We start from the raw sequence: 19510 nt of genomic DNA on the forward strand, positions 1-19510 counted from the left end.
ACTACCGTGTTCTTCTGTTTTAGAAAACAAAAAGTATGTCTGTGGCCCATTTTTAAAAGATTTACCGGTACATACATGTATATAGAGGTTAACACAGTAGGAATGGGCATTTTCTTAACATTTATAGTTACATAAGTAAGTTTCATAGTAAATTTGATTTTGTTTTTATATAATTTAACCTGTTTGTCTCCCTGATAGTCATTCTAATTAGCTAAAATGTGTGTAACCAACGTAGTCGCAGAAAGTCACCTACAAATACACGTAGAGTAGCAGTAGTATGAAACTTTGAGCTACTTCTCACGGGTCGTCTTGCTCACCTGTTGGCTGTGGCTGGTTTGCCACTGAGAAAATGCGTGTGTAGCTGAAGCGTTTAAACATCTACCAGTCTGCTTTTGTACTCTAAATGGACGTTTTGGGTCTGAAATATGTGGCTGAAGATGATTTATTTAAGAAGCCAAAAAAGAAAAAGGATGAGCAGCGTGGTAAAAGCCTGTGGCGTTAGTGCTGTGATATTTTTGTGGCACTTTTGCACAGACAGGACTGTCGTCTGCAGACCTGCTGATGAGGAGTGTCTCACCTCGGTCTCCTCTTCTAGCAGGCGAGTTGCCTCCTCTCGCTCCAAACGCATACGCTCCTTCACCAAGAAAGGAAGGAGAGGAGGAGGAGGAGAGGACAGGAGGGAAGACACCCAACCACACACAGCCACACAGTAATGCGATGAGAGGTGATTTATAGAAGAAAGAAGTGTTACAGTGGGTGATAGGTGGGGGAAAACAGCAGAGGGGGAGTGGTATGGAGATGATTGGATGATTTCGTATCACACCAAACACACCGAAGGTAAAGGAGAGAGGAGAGAAGAACAGAGGGGAAAGAAAGGATAGAATCCACACACATTAGAAAGTACTCTATTCATTAGCTACGGGAGCAGAAAAAGCATGCAAGGTGGGACATTGCAGGAATAGTTCTGTCAAACACGATACCCACACGACGCAGAGAAGCTTCATTCACCCGATAACGGACCAACCTGAGCTTCTGCCTCTAAAGCTCCACCCTGACTCGCGTTCGAGCTACGACGGTGCAAACAATTGATTTCTCTCCTCTCTCTCTCGCTGCATTGCCGTCTATCTGCTGATCACAATTTCACCTCTAGCTTTCCTAGAACAGCAACAGATTTTCAGTTTCACTCACCACTTTCTCCATCTCTTCGCGCTCCCACTGTGATGTCTCTCTCACCATCTCAGACTCCTGGAGAAGAGATTTAAGAGTTTCATCCTGTGACTCTTGGCAGAATCATCGCCTGCATGAGCACTTTAAAACAATGTGATTTCAAGGCCATATGACAAAAAAAAAAAAAACTGATCAAAGTGTGCAGAGGAACAACAGAAACTAGCGTTCAATAAACCGGCAAGCCGCTAAATTGCTTCAGCACGCTATTCTGGACAAAATAAACAACTGTGCTGGCATTTTCTGGGTGCCGTAATGAAAAGATAGGTATGTGTGGTGCGCGCGGTTGGAGTGAGTCAAACTCCACCTGCTGAAACTGCTGTGGAAGCAGAGTGTGACAGAACCGCTGAACAAAACATCTGATTCATGTGTCCACTTGACAAACTGATTCACGGTATGTGGATGAAAGGGGTGTGCTGTGCGTCCTGCTGTACAAACCAACACTGTTCACAGTGCATCAGCTGTGTCGTACCTTCTGCATGATGTCTATCTCCTCTGGGCTCAGGTCTCGGTCTATCGAAGAGATGCTTTCCATACTGTTTTTACGCACGATGCCTCCTGCAAACGGGTTGGCAATGATGCCAGGAGACGCCTGGAAACACATCAGAAACAGAGAACATATAAAAATATCTCTGTCTGTACAAAGAGTATTGTTTCTTTTTAATGTGACATAACACTTTGTTCAAATCTGACTGCTCACGATGTCTCACCTCCACGGCAGCCACTTTCCGTGGGTCGAAGCCGTCACACACCAGCATGCCGAGAGAGTCTCCTACAGCGCGCAGCACTCGCACTGCCTCCGTGTGCGTCATGCCCAGCAGGCTGTGGTTGTTCACCTCCAGGATTCGCATGCCAACCTGCAGCCGGCCGTCTCTTGCTGCGGCACCACTCGAACTCACCTGTTTGAACACAAACGATCACAGGCTGTTAACTACCACTGACTCTTATAGTCTTAACTCTTATGCCTACTTAATTTACAAAAATGTTTGGATTGCAAAGATGTGGTATAAAATATATTTGAACCTTAGAGATGAAGATGCCTTCATCTGTGGCGTCAAAGGGGTTTCCTGCATGACCCTTGGCCCCTCCGCGAATACTGATGCCAAGCTTCTCCCCTGGCTGCTTCTGGATCATAATGTCCTGTAATGACACACGCTGCTCGTCAGGCAAAGCAAAGTGAGCATTTTCCTGCATTAGTAAACGTTTGTTTGAGTCGATGGCCTCACCTGCATCCCAGGCGGTGAAGGGTCCCTCCGTACCAGCATACGGATCTCCTGCTTGTTGGCCAGCAGGGCTCGCACGGCTTCCTGGTGTGTGGCGTGACGCAGGTCGATGGCGTTCACCTCTAATATTCGGTCCCCGACGCGTAGTCCGCTTTGGCACGCGAGGCCGTGAGGAATCACCTGGCAAAGACACGTGACTTATTTTAGCAGGTGCAAAAAGACAAAATTGGGAAAACGGAAATTTCACAAGTTTTACCTTCGAGATGAACACTCCGGGTTCGTTGACGCCGAATGGGTGGCTGGCATGATCGCTGCCACCCACGATGCTCAGGCCAAGAGGGCCACCTGACTTCACCAGGGTCACTTCCTGTTTGGATTAGAGGTTTTACAAATATTTGAAGCCTCAGCTCACACTGACAGTCAGCTCTACATACCAACCCACTGCACGCACATACAGCACAAGTCTTTCCAGGTATTAAACACCATTGTAAGTCAAGTAAGTAAACAGAGTTATCTTTGAGGAATGGGAATGACACCACTGTTAACACCAGGCTAAAAGTCCACAAAACAGCATCATTTAATGTAACCAAGCCTTCATACCATGCACCATCTTCTCTGGAGCTGGACAGCATTGAGGATAAGGCAGGGGCCAAATAAACAAACATTAACACCGTGAGGCTTCTAATTCAACAAAAAAAAAAAAAAGCTGCTCGTCGCTGAAATGCTGAAGTCGCTCTCACCTCGATGGGATACTCGTCCTCCATTTGGCTCAGGTGGTTCCCATGAAGGGAAAGGTCCTCCTCCTGGTCTGGTGAATCTGAGGGTTCTGGGGGTGGAGGGGAGTGGGCTCGTGCCCGGTTTTGACCTGGAGAGCCCCCCGGTGCATTCGGGTCTCGCTCCACTAGGAGGGCGATGGTGGGGGAGGTGCCGGTAAGGAGCGCTACTGCCTGGTCATGCCTGGCCTCTGTCATGTCTACACCATTGATCTGGATCGACAGTAAAACCAACCACGGAGGGCGTCAGCCTACCAGGACGCTCCCAAACGACAGCGGGCCACGCTCGCCACGGGCACGGTGAACATTAAAAGAACAAACACATGCTGGAAACGGCATGCTGCCGCGAGTCTTCTCACGTCTAACTCAAAAATATCTAAAGACATTCTGACATTTAATTCGCTGAGAGTTTGTGAGTGCACTAAAGTGAGTACTGTTATTTGAAGAAGAACCCAACACCTACGCAGAGCAACAGGAACAGGCAGAGAAGGAGAGGGAGTGGGGGGAAACAGCGGGCTGCTGCAGGCAATTTAAGCTGGCAGAGCTTCCCTGAGGGAGAAAGGCTACGAGCAAGCAGAGCTATTTATTTCTAAAAGAAGTCGTGGATTTCCCTGAAGTCAGACTGCTTGTGCTGCTATCACTTTATGTAATCGGTTCAACTCTTTCCCAGCCCCTCTTGCCTTTGTTTACTTAAAAACACAAGTGGAAGTGTTCAGCTCCTCCAGAAAGTTTGGTCTTAAGTCGACATAGGCAAGCAGACAAGTCCTGACTTTGTCATAATTTGGGCTTTAGATTGGTGGGATCTTTCAGGCATGCACATCTTAAACATTGTACCCTGGTCTAAAGTGACAAGCAGAGGTCAGCACTGACCTGACAGTACCAGCTCTTCACCATCAGCTGATAACGCTGCCGCGCCCGCTGCCATGGTAACACACGGATGTGTCTTTACCGTGTCAGCGGGAGCGATGCGCTCAGCCCAATCCAACCCAACACCATACCCACCACCAAGCAGGCAAGGAGACAGATGCACTTAATGCGTTAGTGAACATGCAGGTGGAGAAAAGAGAGAAAAGGAAGCTGCAAAGAGACAAAGGCAGAGAAAAACTGGCAGAGGAGAGAGGAAACCCGGAAAGAAAGCAGAGAGGAGAATTCAGGAAGGTTTAGCATTAAAGAAACAGTTTCACCTTCGACATACTGGGAGAGAACCGAAGGATGCGTCAGAAGTTTACAGTGATTAAAGTGTGCATGGATAAAAACATGCAACTCAACGGTTAATGCTGTGAGACAAAGAAGAGCAAAGCCAAGCGTGGAGAGCGAACAGTGGAGGAAACTAAAGAGCATGCAGGAACCTCTCAGCAGTGAAACAAATCATTTAAATGCAGCGCAGTTTGCTTCTCGAGGGGTTAGAGTTAATACAAGGACTGTGTTAGTGCTCAGTCTCAGCTCATGAGTTAATTTAACAAGTTAGTCTGATCTATCTGAGATGTGGAAAGACTTCACTTGAGTGATGGAAGCAGTGTCATGGGCACATTTACATGAAAAACATAGCTATGAGACATACATGAAGTGTTTCCTTTACTTATGTTTGAACCCCCATCAGTTAATCATGGAGGAGAAAAGAGGGGCTCACATCCATGAAAACATTGTAAAGGAAATCCTTTACTATGATGGAGACGTGTGGAGGATGTGTAGTACTCACAGAGATCACCCTGTCGCCCACACGCAGTGTGCTGTCTCTGTGTGCTGCTCCACCTTCTGCGATGCGAGAGATGTAGATTCCCTAAAAACAGACGACACATTGTCAAATGTTTACGTTTTATGTACTTAATGACTGTCTGAGATGAGATGCTTATACACTGTGAATAAAAGTGGGAGAGGTAATCTAATTACTCAGTAAATCTTTCTGCGTCGACAGTGCCTGTGGGAAACTGGTGCAACAGGCTGCAGTGCCGTGATGAATCAGTGTGCCGTCTATATGGCCAGTCAGTCGGTCTGAACATGAGCCAAAAATAGATTCCTTTATTCATTCGCACTGACACACTTTCTGTAGCTTGTTCTGTCGCATTAACAGCCCACAAAGCCTCAAAATCGTGATCCAAGGTCGTGCACATGAACAAACTCACACATATATTACAGCTGATTAACAGCACAGCACTCGATCATTAGGACTCCACAGTGCAAGCAGCTCATTAAAAACCATGAGCCCTGTGGCATATCGTCCCTTTGCTCAGACAAATTACACAATTTGTTTAACCAAATAAAAGCTTCTAGTCTGCCTCACCAGAAAAAAAACGTGTAAACACATGCAGGAGCAAAGTCTACACCACCTCCTCCACCTCCTCCTCCTTCTCCTCCTCAGATCAACTGACAACCGGCCGAGTCAGTGCATCCGTTTCAAAACGTTTTTTGAAAGAGAGGCAAGACTTACAATCAGACCCGCCTAAATCCTAAAGTTTATTAGTCCTTTCCTCTTTGTGGGCTCGTTCAGCTGCACGCATTGCAATGCAGTACTGCACTGGCCCAAATATACACCTCACCCCCCGTCCAATTACAGTGAACCTATCAGGTGTCAAGGCTGGCTATTCATATCTCCGTCTCCCTGGTGACGGCTGTAAACGCTGCGGCTAGAATAGATGCTGTCAAAAGACGGATACTGTGTGACCCAACTTCAAGGCCGCGCCTGCTGTTTGGTTTGAATGGCAGATCATGTCTTTAACTTCATCTCAGTATCTCAGTCAACTACAGACTTTTGTCAGATTTGTTCTGTTGACGGAAAATATTCTGATGGTGTAACCGGCCTCAGGCCAGGACCTTTCAATGTGTGTAAACATGACATGGTAGTGCTGAGTGGGAATTAGGACTGCAACTAACCATTATGTACATTAGCAATGAAGCTGTCAGTCATTTTCTTTATTAATTCATCACTGAAAGTCAGAAACTTTTGTAAGAGCCAGAGGCGTTGTGCTCAAATTACTTGTTTTAACAGTCCAGGAACCAAAAGATATTCAGACATGCACAATACATGAGAAAGAAAAGCATTAAATTGTCACGTTTGACGAGCTGGAACCTGAAAATATTTGGCACTGCTGCATAAAGACTGACTGATTTGACTACTTATCAAAACAGCCACTGGTTGTCTCACCGTGTCTCCTGTGCGGTAAGGCGTGGAGCCTTTCCCCCCCGCGATGCTGAACCCCAGCCCCTTGTCGTTCCGGATCAGGCAGGTGGAGAGCCGCTGCTGAGGCCCGCTGGGAGTCGTCTCCAAGTTGAAGGCGAGGCCGCTGCTCCGTCTCTCCCGCGGGAAGTAGTCGTCCTCTGGCCTCAGCGGCGTGGTGGTGATGGCGTTCTCGGGTTCCACCATACGCTCCCGCAGCACCGTCATGGAAACTGCAGCGCCGGAGCTACGGAGAGCTTCGACTGCCGTGTGATGTTCTGCTTCGTGGAGGTCCACTCCATTCACCTGAGACATAAAAGATGGAGCTAATGAGTGACTTGCAAAGCTCATAGATTAATCATCTTCATATAAAACAGTGGAAAGAGTTGCTTAAGGCGAGATCTTACCTCTAGAAGTTTGTCTCCCACTTTGACCCCTGCTCTGGCTGCAGGACCCTCCTCAGATACTCTGGAGATGAAGATTCCCTGAACACGCAAACAAAAAAGTATTTGCATCATCTAATTTCTTATGATTTCCTCTAACCTATTCAGATTCAAGACACACATCTTACCTCATCATCTCCCTTGTAAGGTGTAGATCCTTTCCCTCCAGCAATGCTGATACCCAGGCCACCTGTTTGTCGCTGGATGGTCAGGGTGTGCTGCAAGTTAAGGAGGGGGGAGTCAGCACAACTATGAGTGAAACCCACTCTATACACCACTCAGCTCAGGTCAGAGAGGGAGGCGAGCCCACAATCTTGTCATTTCTTTAAAATGTAATTCTAAGTTATGGGTGACCTCCCTCCTTCTGCCAGAAGGTGGCGTCAATCTTATCACAGCAGCATCCTGTCAGCATGCCAAGAGACGGATGGAGAGACACTTTGACTTGTCTGGAGCCTGATGTCAGTTTAAGTGGAAGGTTTGTGCCTTTGTGCTCGATCTTGTGCTTTTGAAGACATTTTGTAAGTACGTTTAATGTTTGTAAGCATATTCTAAACAGATGTACATCTGTAGATCACAATCATGTCTCATTTACAGGCACCAGTAGCCACTTAACTGACAGCAGACTTCAGACATAAAACTGTCTGAATCCTTCTTTAAATGAACTCAGAGGCTTGACCCTTACTGAAAATGTATCTTGTGTATGTACAGGAGAAACACTAAATAAGTCGTAACAGACGTGTGTGTGTATCCTGTGTACTTGCAAGCCATGCAAAAAAGGGGAAGGAATGGAGACAAATGAGGGACAGGTGGAAGGAAAAAGGGAAATGTGAAGAGTAACAGATGAAAAGAGTGTGCTGTGTCCCGGATGTGGAGACGGTTTTGGAGTTGTGGTATAGACACCGCAGCGTTTGTTTATAATAAACAAAAACGAGAGACAGACAATTTTCATGTGACACTAAACAACACTTGTGTTTCAGTACAGGTTTTATCACCAAGACTAAAAACAGCACAGGAGATTATTCTAATACAACGCTATGAACAAAAAAATCTACAGGAAATTAACAAAACAAGTCATCTGTACAGGTTTACAATATTAAAATTAGACTACAAAGAAGTAAACGTCATCCATCTTCATGAGTCCGGAGCGCCTCCTCTGGTTTGCAGTGGTTACCTGCTATGAACCCAAAATAACAAAAGCTCCTGGAGGAAGCTGGTGAAACAGACTTGCCTCATCACAATGCACCCAGCCCATTCACTCCAGGGCAACACAGCATGGACAAGGGATGAAAAGGAGCAAAGCAGCGGAAGCAGAGGAAAGGTACAACAGCAGAGACGTAGTGTGGCAGAACATGATGCTGGAATGAGATTTTATACGACCGTGTTGACCGTGTCTAAGTTTGAGTTCTTTGGAAAACATGGCAGGATGACAAATACGCTGCCTTGAATGTATAAAGAATTTTGAGATATGGTTCAACTTGAGGAGGATCACAACTGTGGGCATCCAGGGGACTCATAATTACCGAAGATGATCTGAGTTTCCCACAAATTGTTAATATTTGTCTGGTCGCCCATGTGCCGTTTAATCTGGCCAAACACAGAGGAGGTCGATACATTTAATGCAATGATATGGATATTACCAGAAGTCATGTAGCATGACAGAGTGAGCTGGTATTAAAGATTGAACATAATTGAAAACAGAAAAGGCTGCAGCCTACAAATGATGAAAAATAAAAACAGACTGCTATGACCTGACAAATAAATCTCAGTGGGTGTGATATTAAAATGCTTTAATCAGCGTTGAGCCGTGTTCACTGTAACTTCATGGTGGATAGGAAATACGGTGCAGCACTGATTTAAATAGATGATGTTGTGACAGTACGATAAAAGCTGTGGTGAACTCGCTTTAGTGGCTGCTGGTACGCACTGTGGCTGAGAACACCCACGTTGACAGAAGAGACATTAAATAGATGCACAATACTGTCTTAATGGATAAAAATATTCAACATGATTGATGAGTTATCATAGTTATCCATTCATGGCAACATTAACCAGCAAAATAAGCTGAAATTAAGTCTCCCTAGCTGGACTCTGCTGTGGTTCATTGTGTGTCAGCAATTCATCTGGAAAACTGGTCAAATTTCCCAGGATGCACATTTGTGAAACCTCAATGGAAGTGTTTAAACCCGACTGCCTGTGAAAAAACAACAACAATACATGTAATAAATAAAATATGGCTACTTCATTCCTGCATCCAGTTCTGCCACACTGGCCACCTCATCAATGAGATGTGGTTAGGGGGTCCCTGGTGATTGGCTTGGAATAACCATGGATTTTCTGTGGGTTCTTTCTCTACCTCTGAATACAGGTGGGTGAATGAGTGGGTGAGTGAGGGACAAAAGAGACAGACCGGACGGGAAAGAGTATGTACAGACCTCTTCCTCCTCAATTCGAGCAGGTTCAATCAGCAGATTATTGACTTGATCAAATGACACCCCCTGTTAGGACAGGAACCAGCGAGAGGCATGCGGATTAGTCAGGCCAAAATAAAAATATGCTCTCTCACACACACACACACTTTCCATAAACTTCACCAAACACACCCAACACTCCACTGGTCTGCTTGCAGGTTGTGGGACTTCACTGGGGATGGACCACCCTCGAAGCAGATGCAATCCCACATTCACTCCCCAGCCACCAGAAGCGAATACAGGCAGAGACGGAAAGACAAGACCAAGGAGCTGAGCTACAGTGTACAAAAAACACACAGTGTAGAGAGAGAGCGGACAAGAGAAGGCAAAAGCTCCCATACCAGAATAAGCCCAGCCTCCACACCACAGAAAGCAAACTCCCTCCAGTAGCAAGCTTTCATTTAGACAACAGGCCTACTTTTGTAGGAACAAAAGCTGTACGAGGTTATAGTACATTTTCAGCCTACAAAAGCCGAGATGTCTACAGGAGGACTTTCCAGAAGTCCTTTACAGAAAGTTCAATGGAAACAGTTTATTTATGAATTTGATTTGCTTGAAAAAATAAAGAGTCTCACTCTCTACAATGATGTAAACACCACAAAAAAAAAGTTATTTTCATATGGCACAAACAAGACTCGTTGGATCTCTCGTTCCAGCTCTGCCCGTATACGTTCTGGTCGGTCTGAGGTCCGCCACACAAACACACACACACACACATTCATAAAACACACACACACAGATTCGCTGAGATGATGATGTTTGATCACAGTATTAGGATTTCTACAATCAGCGTGATGAATCAAAATATTTCATTGAGTCTAACGATCAAAAAAGGGAGGTTTCATTTTCATAAGCGGCACCGGAGCAGACTTCACTCGCTACGTTCATACGTACAAGCACTCACACACAAAATGTTATAAAGAGCAGAGTGTGAAAATGTCATTATATCATTAAATCAGAAGATGGCTGATAAATATGGGGGGAGGTTTTAGTGCTGAACTGGACCAGTGTTGTGCAAGAAAAGGCCTGCAGCTGCGTGTGTGGAAGGGAAATTATCGTTTGACGTCAAAGAAATTATATTAAGCAAGACCAGGAAAGCCTTGTGGAAAAAACAAAAGGCTCAAGATGAAATCTGAGCCCATTTTTGTTTTCTATGTGTCAAAAAAAATGTGCAGTATCATAAAGTTTTATCAGCTGTGACATCCAGTGTTTGTGGGTGGTGCAGGACATCTCGTGTTTGGTGCAGCACAAAGACAAAGCAAACATCTGAGGCAAGACCTTTTTGGAAACCACAAAATCAACTCCTAAAAAAAACAAAAAAAACTTGATTTACAGCTCGAGGACAGACGTCATCATTTGCACAATGCCCCATGCAATGCCACATCCTTAGTAAGTACTCCAAACTGAATGCAACTTGCAAGGTGGTAAAGGCGCTCTATGTGTTTGCATAGAGGCAATGAGCAAGCAAAAAAATATATTCGATTCAAATATATTCTCACAACATGAATAGAAAAGGCATAAAATGAGCAAAAAATAAGATAATAAATAAATGTGTGATTACTTCTCTACACACTTTTGCATGTCCTGTTGTACCTCCTGCTTTTATTCTAGCTATACTGGTGAGGTAAATGTGTTTCTAAGCTACTCTTCACATTCCTGCACTGCACCCTACCCATGCTGGTATCTCTGCTTTACCTTTACTTGACTGGAGTTTCCCTGGTGCCGGCTGTCCTCGAGTTCCTCTAGTCTGCGATGGTGCTGAGGGGTGCATAGATTTTCTTCTTCCTCCTCGTCCTGCTCGTCCTCGGCGGCCTGTGTCGGGGAGTTGAGACTGTCGGGATTGAAGCCCTGCAGCAGCGCGGCCACAGCCTCGGGCTTGGGCAGCTTGGTGATCTTGAAGTGCTTCTTGTAGTGTGGCGTGTCCTTTCTGATCAGACGCTGCTTCTCGGTGGGAAAAGTCGGCCTCTCGTCTTCCTCTTCGCTTCTCTCGCCGTCTTCCCTGTCCTCGTCGTCGTCCTCATCCCCACCGCGGATGATGGGCTCCTCTGCGAAGTGTACAGTGGGCTGGAAAAAAGAAGAGTTCAGTTAGAAGGGGCGTCAACAATATGTTTGTTTGTTTGAGCAATAAGATGTTTTAAATATTCACCTCAATGTACTCCACCTCCATCTCATCCAGCTCTTCCTCCTCCTGCGGGTAGTGACCATCTACAAGGTCCTCCCTCTGCGAGGCCGAGGTCACATTGTGTCTGTCCTCGTGGGAGGTGGCCGACAGTGTGCTGTTGGACACCTGGGAGTCATGGCTTTGATTGGACAGGTCACTGAGCCGCTTCTCCTGAAACCAAGTGTGCATCCAGTGAATAATGCAGCAAAACTGGGGTCACACTTCAGGTTTTTGCGTACTTCCTGTAGTGGCAGGTGATTTATGGCCAGGTAATCATGGCACAGTAGAATGCAAGTACCTGTTGATCAAGGGACTCTTCTTCACCATCAGATCTGGATGTGTAAGCTTCATTCCTCCTCTCCTCGATCACCTTCTTCATCACCTTAAGCTCACTAGGGTGCGGTGTGGCTCTGCGCTGAAGGCCCTGAAACAAAGACAAACATGGATTTGAGTCCAGACTTCGATCATGAGATGACAACAGTGGCATCGCTGTTGATAGGTAGGAGGTCAAAACATGAACATTATCTGAGCTAAATGACATGAAGAGGACATAAAGTGACCGTGTGTCTCCTCACTCTGCGCTCTGCAGCAGCCTCATCATCCTCATCCTCTGCTTTGGTCTCCTCCTGGAATTGAATGACTGACACTCGGTTCAGGTTGCTGTCTGTCCAACTGTCATCCACACTGTTCTGCAGCAAGTTTTCTGTGCAGAGGAGAGACAGATGTCAAACTGAGCTCGAGAACAGACGGCTCACGGAAGATTTAAATGACTAAGAGACAACACAATTAAATTCTACTCACCTAGGCTTGGAGAAGGCTGCTGGGGCAGCAGATAGCAGGTCAACACCTTCTCTCCCGTTCGCTCGTCATCCTCTGTCTGGAACTTGAGCATTGGCTGTGATTGGTTCTCTGCGAGCCACATGGCCTTCAGATTGAGGTTTGTCAGGGCGAAAGGCAAGTTCTGTAATCTGGACAAAGATTGTTGTCTTCACATTAAAAAAGGGCAAAACTGAAGGAGCATTGTCTCTGCAGGATGCTCGTAACGCTGAAAGTCACTTCTGGCAAAGGCATTTTATTTAAATCTTTAACCTGAGCATGTGAGAAGCTGCTGTGTATTATTTACAGCTCAGGGTGTTACCTGTTTCCAGCCACATCCAGCACATGCAGCTCGGTGGCATCTGCAAGCTCAGCGGGCAGTTTGCCCAGGCGGTTGTCTCTCAGTGAGAGAACGTTGAGGCTGGCACAGCCGCCCAGCTCTTTGGGCACGCTGCCCAAACGGTTGCGGTCTACATTCAGGTTGGTCAGCTTCTTCAGCTTGCCCAGCGAGCGAGGAAGTGACTTTGAGAGAGCGAGACAAGATACTGCCGTTAATAATCAGCAAAAATAACCAGCCATTGATTGCACTTAAGTATTAAAGAGCATGCATAAATCCTAAAGGCTGCCGTTACTGCCTACCTGTAAAAGGTTCTCTGTCAAGACGAGCTCCGTGAGGTTTTCACACTCTCCTATTGAATCAGTCAGGTGGGTCAGCCTATTCTGGTCCACCTTAAAGATGGACAGCTGTTTCAGGGAGCCTGGACACAAAACACACAATATCATTTCACAAACTGCAGCAATAAGATGCAAACACTAGATGTGACACGTCACCTGCCCTGGAATAAAGTCAATTCAGTTGTTATCGCCTGTGCCACACTTCACTAGTGTTTGATATCCAGTAGAGGGCAGTGCTGTTCTTACTTAACAGAGCACCGTGTCCTGCACACAGTGGGCCTGTCCCAGGATTTACTTAATCTAGATGGCAAACTTCCCCAAACACCTAAAAAATACACTTTACTCAGACAGTATGAATTAGTATCAGGCAAACTGCTGCTGTTCCTTCATGTCATGTAAGTTAAGCCTAATTTCCTGTTTGAGAAACAATATTCTAATGCATGTACAAATGACACTTTCAAGGGAACAACTGAGGTGATGAAATATGAGGATGGTTGGATTAGAGAGATGTCACGTGTTTCAAACATTTTACATAGTTTGTCTTTTTTATTCCTGCTTTTGATTAAGTCGGTCATCAACACAGCTGGAGTGCCAACCCAGGCAGCAAAAAGTTCGACTTTTGCTGCAACATCTGGCAAAGCGCTGCGTTGGCCATTCAAACACACGCACACACATGTTCCTGGTGGCTTACTTTGTAACATGACCACCATATTCCTACCACAAACCTCGTGATGAAAGATAAAATGGTTGTTGCTGTGATAACTTCCCAGAGTTTAAAATCCCTTCTGAGTATTTGCACAATGTTTTGGCATCCGATAAGCCATAATCTGTTACTTAAACTGGACTGCCTGGATCGCATTTCACCGCTACCTTAAACAACACGCAGCCCCCCCGCGCTGTTTTGCTGCAGGGCTGTTTTGGGTCTGAGTCCTCGCTTAGACAATGTTTCTCACCTATGCTGTCAGGGACGACCTCCAGCAGGTTCTGTGTGAGCAGCAGGTCAGTGAGAGCCAGGAGGCCGTTTAGCTCTGAGGGAAGTTCCTCCAGACGGTTCTCTGACACATCCAGACACACAAGTCTCCGGAGGTTCCCCAGCTCCTGAACACACACAATAAATACCACTTGCGAGTGAGCCACAATACAACCGTTACCATCACAGCATAAACAAGGTAAAGAGATCTACTAGAGGGAGTTAATTCTGCATAGATGAAATGTACATTTATAAATCTTTGTGCAACAAGGCAGCTTTAAAACATTTGTTTTCAAGTGTACTTACAGGTGGCAATGAGGACAACTGGTTACGGTCCAGCCAGAGCTCCCTCAGGTTGGGGAGAGCACCAAGGGTGTCCGGCTGAGAGATGGGATGAAGAGGAGGAGGGAGCACATTGGGGCATTCGGTTATTGGAAAATGCAAGTTCGTTATTTTTGTTAAACTTTGAAGTGCAAAGCCAGAGACGGCCTGCTGCGCTTCACACGCCACTGTGAGGTCACAAATAAACACACACTATGAAGATGAGTTGGATTATTAAAGGCATCTAATGTTTTTATCTCAGTATGTGGTAGAACATTGACTTCAGCATTGGATTCACACTTTTAGCAGGAATAAAAGTGCCAAAAATTTTTTTGTATGTAAGAAACAGGATCCTTAAATACAGTTATTTTCTTTCACACTTTTGTTGAAGCCCCAGATCCATTTCAGTAAACATGCACTCTATCACTGGGCTAAAGTGATACATGAAATTAAGGAGAATGTGGGCGAGGCGGTGGCTTATGACAGACGTGCAGGCAGGCGAGGTTACATCATAATGTCAACAATTCGCTCAGCCTCCGCCCTCGTCGAGTCATGAGGCATTTGTTTACCCTGCCCTATTGAGTACACGGCCTAAAGCAGCGCTCACTGTGGGGTACAGTACCTGCGCCGCCTCGGGTCTGACAGGCTCTGCGGTGTGTGGTGAGGTAAACATGTGGTTTGGATTCGTAATTATTGTGGCAGGCAAAAACAGGTTATTTTAAAAAAGGTACAGCTGAGGGTGTTGCTTGAGCGCTCAACAGTTATATTATATGGTTAAAAGGGGGATGACTTGTTGACTTACCAAGACTTCCAGTTCATTGGCGCCCAGGTCCAGCTGTTCCAGTTTCACCAGGAAAGAGAGCGACCTGAATACGCACACAAAATAGCACATGCAGTACGTCACACAAGTATGTGCGCTTAAAGACCAAAGAACAGACATACCATTCATTCTCATGTCCTGACATATGCAGAGAATGTTTTTAAAACTACGTCACTACACGTAACTTTCTGTCATTCTTCCACGCTGTAATAAATCTTTCTAGTCGACTGCATTTGTAGGTGAACCTAGAGCTTGTGATGACGTACAGAACTCAAGTGTGCAGTGTGGGATCAGTCGTCTAGCGTTGCCAACAGGCACTCGTTATTGTGCTTGATGGATTAGATAGGAGGCAGAGCTCCGCTACGCAGAGATGTAGATGACACTTACGTGGGTAGAGACTTCAGCAGGTTCTCCCTCAGCTCCAGCACCACGAGGTTGGCCAGGCTATAAAAGGAGGAGTGGCGGTGAAAAGGAGGCGAGTAAAAGAGAGAGAGGGGGGTGGTAGGGAGTTGGCAGGCGCCGAGGAGTGAGACGGGAGGGGGGGAGAGGAGAGGAGAGGCAGGTTGGTTAGTCAGATGGCAGGTCTGTTCGTCTGGGCTGCCTGGCATGGTGAGGGGCTTCTCCATCTGTCTGAGCACAGCAGTGGCCCCGAGCCCAGAGACCGGCTGCCTCGGAGCCCACTGGGTGACAGAATTACACTCCTTGAAAACCCGCTCGGTCTCGTAATATATCACAGACCTGAGTAAGATGAAGGTCTGTCATCGTGGACCATAATTCTGACTGTTTCTCAAGTGGCCGCACTCACAATAATTCTTTGATTATGGATTAATATAGTGCTTTATTTTTTTCAATAAATCAACTAATTGTTTAGTCTACAAAACATCAGTGAATAGGGTAAGAGCTCTTTCGCAATTTCCCACACTCCATGTGATGTTTTCAAATTGTTTGTTTGGTCTAACCAATCATTCAAATCTAAAGATATTAAACTTATAATGATATAAAACACAACTTCTCAGCAGGAGAGTTTTTAGTATATTCGCTTAATATTTGACTCCAGGGATTAATCCAAAATATTTCAGATTTATTTTCTGTTGGCTGACACTCAAACATTTCAACTGTATTCACAATGATTCTTTATTATTTGAGAGCAGAGTAGAACTCATCGTAATGTAACCAGTGATTCTTCTAATTAATGATTAATCTGACATCTTCAATCACTTATGAAAAGACTACAATTATTTCTCCAACCACTCAAGAGAAAAACACATTTTATATCATTAAATCATCGACTATGAGCCATTGTGTGTGTGTGTGTGTGTGTGTGTGTGTGTGTACATACTTTCCGATGTCGTTGGGCAACGTCTGCAATGACACGTCGTTGAGTGCCAAGTGAGCCAGCGCTCGGAGTTGAGTGAAGCCATCTGGCAATCTGAAGCAGAAAGACAGCAGGGAGAGTAGTGGAGAGAGACTCTTGTTGTACAACGCATGGGATCACTCGACGCTCACACACACACACACACACACACACACACACACACACACACACACGCACACGCACGCACGCACGCCTATCAGCTCTTTACATATTCGCATCTGTAAAAGCGTTCAAGTTAGTCACTCCTTTGCTTTTCCCTAGGAAGAAGTTAAAAGGTGAAACACCAACCTAAGATGATGGAGACTGATGTGGGACGTGGAAGGTTTTAAATTAGGTCGCAGTGCGACAGCATGTTTAAAAGGGATGTTACAGAGAATAACTAGTATCCAGGTTGGGATAGCGTGACACTTTGGTTTGACTTGGAGCGTTGCTTGATGAGAAAGTAAACTGACACGGCGCGTGATCTTCTCCAGGCTTCTTTTAGTTGTACGTAACACAATTCACTGCACGTTCAACACAGGAAACAGTAATTAGAGCATGCAAATGACACTTATCATGCTTTGTTTCATTTTTCAAAGCTGTGTCTCTCCTCCCTTGTTGCATTTGGCAAAATATCATGTTTTCTCACAGTCATGAATGATGAATTTGCACGACGGCCTGGTTCCCATTCACTTACCTGGACAGGGGGTTTCCGCTGAAGTCTGCGATCTCCAAAGCCCTGCAAAACTTAATGCTCTCGGGGATCTCAGGAATGTCTGCAGGAGAAAAGAGGAGGTGTGGGGGGTGGGAGAGGAGTCAGCACCATTGACACACAGATGTAATGTATGAGGAGAGGAGGGATTGGGGGGGGGGTCGTATTCTATGGGGCAAATAATTTTAAGATGCTTAAAATCACAACCAGATGGTCAGGAGCAGGGAAGTGAGAGAAAGGAAAGGGAACAATGAGAGAAAAAGATTTGTACCAGGGAGGACGTGGTCAAAGTCTACTATTACATCTCTCGTAAAATTTAAAGAGCAATCACAGATTTATAGCTATGTGATTTCATCCAAGTCAAATTTGGAGCTGTAAGACTGTCTCAGTCTTAATAGTAGCTCCCATGTACAGTAGAAATATATAAAAGGTCAAATGAAAAAAAAAGCAGTGATCAGGCCGTATCCAGACTGGATCAGGCGTTGCTGCAGCATGGGAGGGTGTGGGTGTGAAAACAACATTTCATTTCTCTGATTCACTGGCTTTCTCGCCATCAGCGCTCACTCACATTCATTCACTGTTCATATTGCTCAACCACTCCCTCAAACAAACAGATATAGATCAAAGGAAACTTGTTGATGTCACTATTTTGTATCATAGACCTCAAGCCACACACAGGCTCAGAAGCTGGCTACGTGAAATAAACCAAATGAGAGCACGACGGGTAGAGTATCAGAGTTTAATCCATGAATTCCACCTGGACAGCGCTCAGTTTCAGCGACATTTCAAGCCGACTATGGAGCAGTTTGACTGGTCTGGGTGACACTGGGTGCCATTCCTGGATCAAGTTCTCCGCTGCAGACTGCTTTTTTTGTTTTTTTTTGTTTGGCATACCCTGCAGTACCTCCACTCAAACCTGGTGTTTTCTGGACAGCGCCTGATTTGGTCTGCATCAGGCCTTGAGGCTTCTTTCATTATAGGGCTGTTCATCCATTTTGCCACACACCGCATTATCACACCATGAGGTTAGACTCCGTGCCACTCTTTGCAGTTGCACATACACTATATACGACACAATCTGACCTAACCAGGTAAAGAACCTCTACCGCTGGGATCCTGCAGGTACAGGTTAAGAAATCCCCACTGAGCCAGGAAGCCTGTGATGCTGATCTGGCTCAGTGCTGTCCTGCAGCAGGAGAAGACAGGCAGACAGATGGGAAAGGCCCTCACAGGCCACTGCACAGTGCTCCCACAGCACTCGATGCAGCATGTTGCAGAGCAGATGCCTCGTATCTGCCGTGTAGGCCCATCTTTGTGTGCACGGCACGCAAGGACACGAAGAGGGCAAGATGTGTATGTGTGTGTGTGTGTGTGTGTGTGTGTATGTGTGTGTGTGTGTGTATGTGTGTGTGTGTGTCGCAGCCGATGAGTTGCAGAAATTAAATATCAGCCCCAAATGAATCGAGCCTCTGTATCACGTATGTAATATTACCTTTGGCTGCACCGTGGTGCTGGATTTCTTTCTTCCCTCGTCTAATAGGAATATTTCAAGGGCATGGGGATTCATTATGCCAAAGAGGGCCTGCTAATATTTATCCAGTGGCTGCTGCTAGTGCTCCTGCTGCTTAAACACCGCATGGCAGATCTCTTTACAGGCAAATCCCTCCTTGTCGTTTTGTGTTTTTAGGGGTGGTGGTTAAAGTAATTGTGTGTTAATGGGCGGTGTTACGAGCAGAGGTCATAGAGTGCACGGTGAACTTGTGTGTGTACCGTTTTTGGAGATGTCCAGTTCCACCAGCTGCATGAAGTTGGCCACCTCAGGAGGGAGTCTCTGGATCTCATTGTCACTCAGGCCAAGCTTCCGGAGGTTCAGTAGTCTGAAGAAAGGCTGTAAAGACACAAGATGTTATGTTAAATAAAGACAAAACATGAAATGTAGAAGTACAAATTAAAAGTTTTGATTAAGCAGCACGTGTGACTGTGAGTGTTCAATGTTTTAAATGCTGCAGACATTTCAACTGTACCCATCCTGTATATTCATGAAGATGAGGGCCGTCTCGAGAAACATTCAGTCTTAAAAACATTCCACCGACATATTGCCCAAAAACTCCTCCTCGCCATGGCAACGCCAACCAAACAAAGTGGCTTTTCGATAGCCGGGCTGAGTGCTCTGCAGCTGTGGCCGTGCCAAGTGCTTTCACAAGAGGCTGCTTGTTGGACGGGGGACAGCGTTCAGAAACATTCCTCCACCGGCCGCGCTGTGTGTGTCTGTTTGTCATCTGCTGTTGAGATGGACAGACAAGACGGGCTGGCGGGGGGAAAAAGCAAGAGTAACCGGCCAAAACTATGCAGTTATTAACCCCACAATCAGTCCCTGGGTTGTGCAGCCCACAGAG

At 45.8% G+C, this 19510-nt stretch overlaps 1 protein-coding gene across 10 annotated transcripts in view; it reads right to left on the reverse strand.

The window, feature by feature from the left end:
• Positions 1 to 19510, reverse strand: part of scrib (scribble planar cell polarity protein) — a 58310-nt gene that overhangs the window by 16589 nt on the left and 22211 nt on the right. For 7 of the 10 annotated variants that reach the window (XM_027274301.1, XM_027274296.1, XM_027274297.1 and 4 more), the window contains exons 2-28: positions 18885 to 19002; positions 17100 to 17178; positions 16388 to 16477; positions 15436 to 15492; positions 15031 to 15094; positions 14214 to 14288; positions 13891 to 14035; positions 12902 to 13020; positions 12585 to 12784; positions 12248 to 12414; positions 12022 to 12149; positions 11745 to 11870; positions 11432 to 11617; positions 10981 to 11349; positions 9250 to 9312; positions 6946 to 7035; positions 6782 to 6859; positions 6363 to 6680; positions 4920 to 5000; positions 3188 to 3433; positions 2704 to 2814; positions 2451 to 2627; positions 2248 to 2364; positions 1935 to 2123; positions 1697 to 1816; positions 1189 to 1245; positions 578 to 634 (exon numbers count right to left, since the gene is read on the reverse strand). In XM_027274301.1, coding sequence (XP_027130102.1) covers positions 578 to 634; positions 1189 to 1245; positions 1697 to 1816; positions 1935 to 2123; positions 2248 to 2364; positions 2451 to 2627; positions 2704 to 2814; positions 3188 to 3433; positions 4920 to 5000; positions 6363 to 6680; positions 6782 to 6859; positions 6946 to 7035; positions 9250 to 9312; positions 10981 to 11349; positions 11432 to 11617; positions 11745 to 11870; positions 12022 to 12149; positions 12248 to 12414; positions 12585 to 12784; positions 12902 to 13020; positions 13891 to 14035; positions 14214 to 14288; positions 15031 to 15094; positions 15436 to 15492; positions 16388 to 16477; positions 17100 to 17178; positions 18885 to 19002 — 3627 coding nt within the window. The remainder of the gene's footprint in view (positions 1 to 577; positions 635 to 1188; positions 1246 to 1696; positions 1817 to 1934; positions 2124 to 2247; positions 2365 to 2450; positions 2628 to 2703; positions 2815 to 3187; positions 3434 to 4919; positions 5001 to 6362; positions 6681 to 6781; positions 6860 to 6945; positions 7036 to 9249; positions 9313 to 10980; positions 11350 to 11431; positions 11618 to 11744; positions 11871 to 12021; positions 12150 to 12247; positions 12415 to 12584; positions 12785 to 12901; positions 13021 to 13890; positions 14036 to 14213; positions 14289 to 15030; positions 15095 to 15435; positions 15493 to 16387; positions 16478 to 17099; positions 17179 to 18884; positions 19003 to 19510) is intronic. The other 3 variants (XM_027274298.1, XM_027274306.1, XM_027274299.1) reach the window with 2 other exon arrangements.

The sequence above is a fragment of the Larimichthys crocea genome, chromosome XXIII (assembly GCF_000972845.2).
Source record: "Larimichthys crocea isolate SSNF chromosome XXIII, L_crocea_2.0, whole genome shotgun sequence".
Classification (NCBI taxonomy): domain Eukaryota; kingdom Metazoa; phylum Chordata; class Actinopteri; family Sciaenidae; genus Larimichthys; species Larimichthys crocea.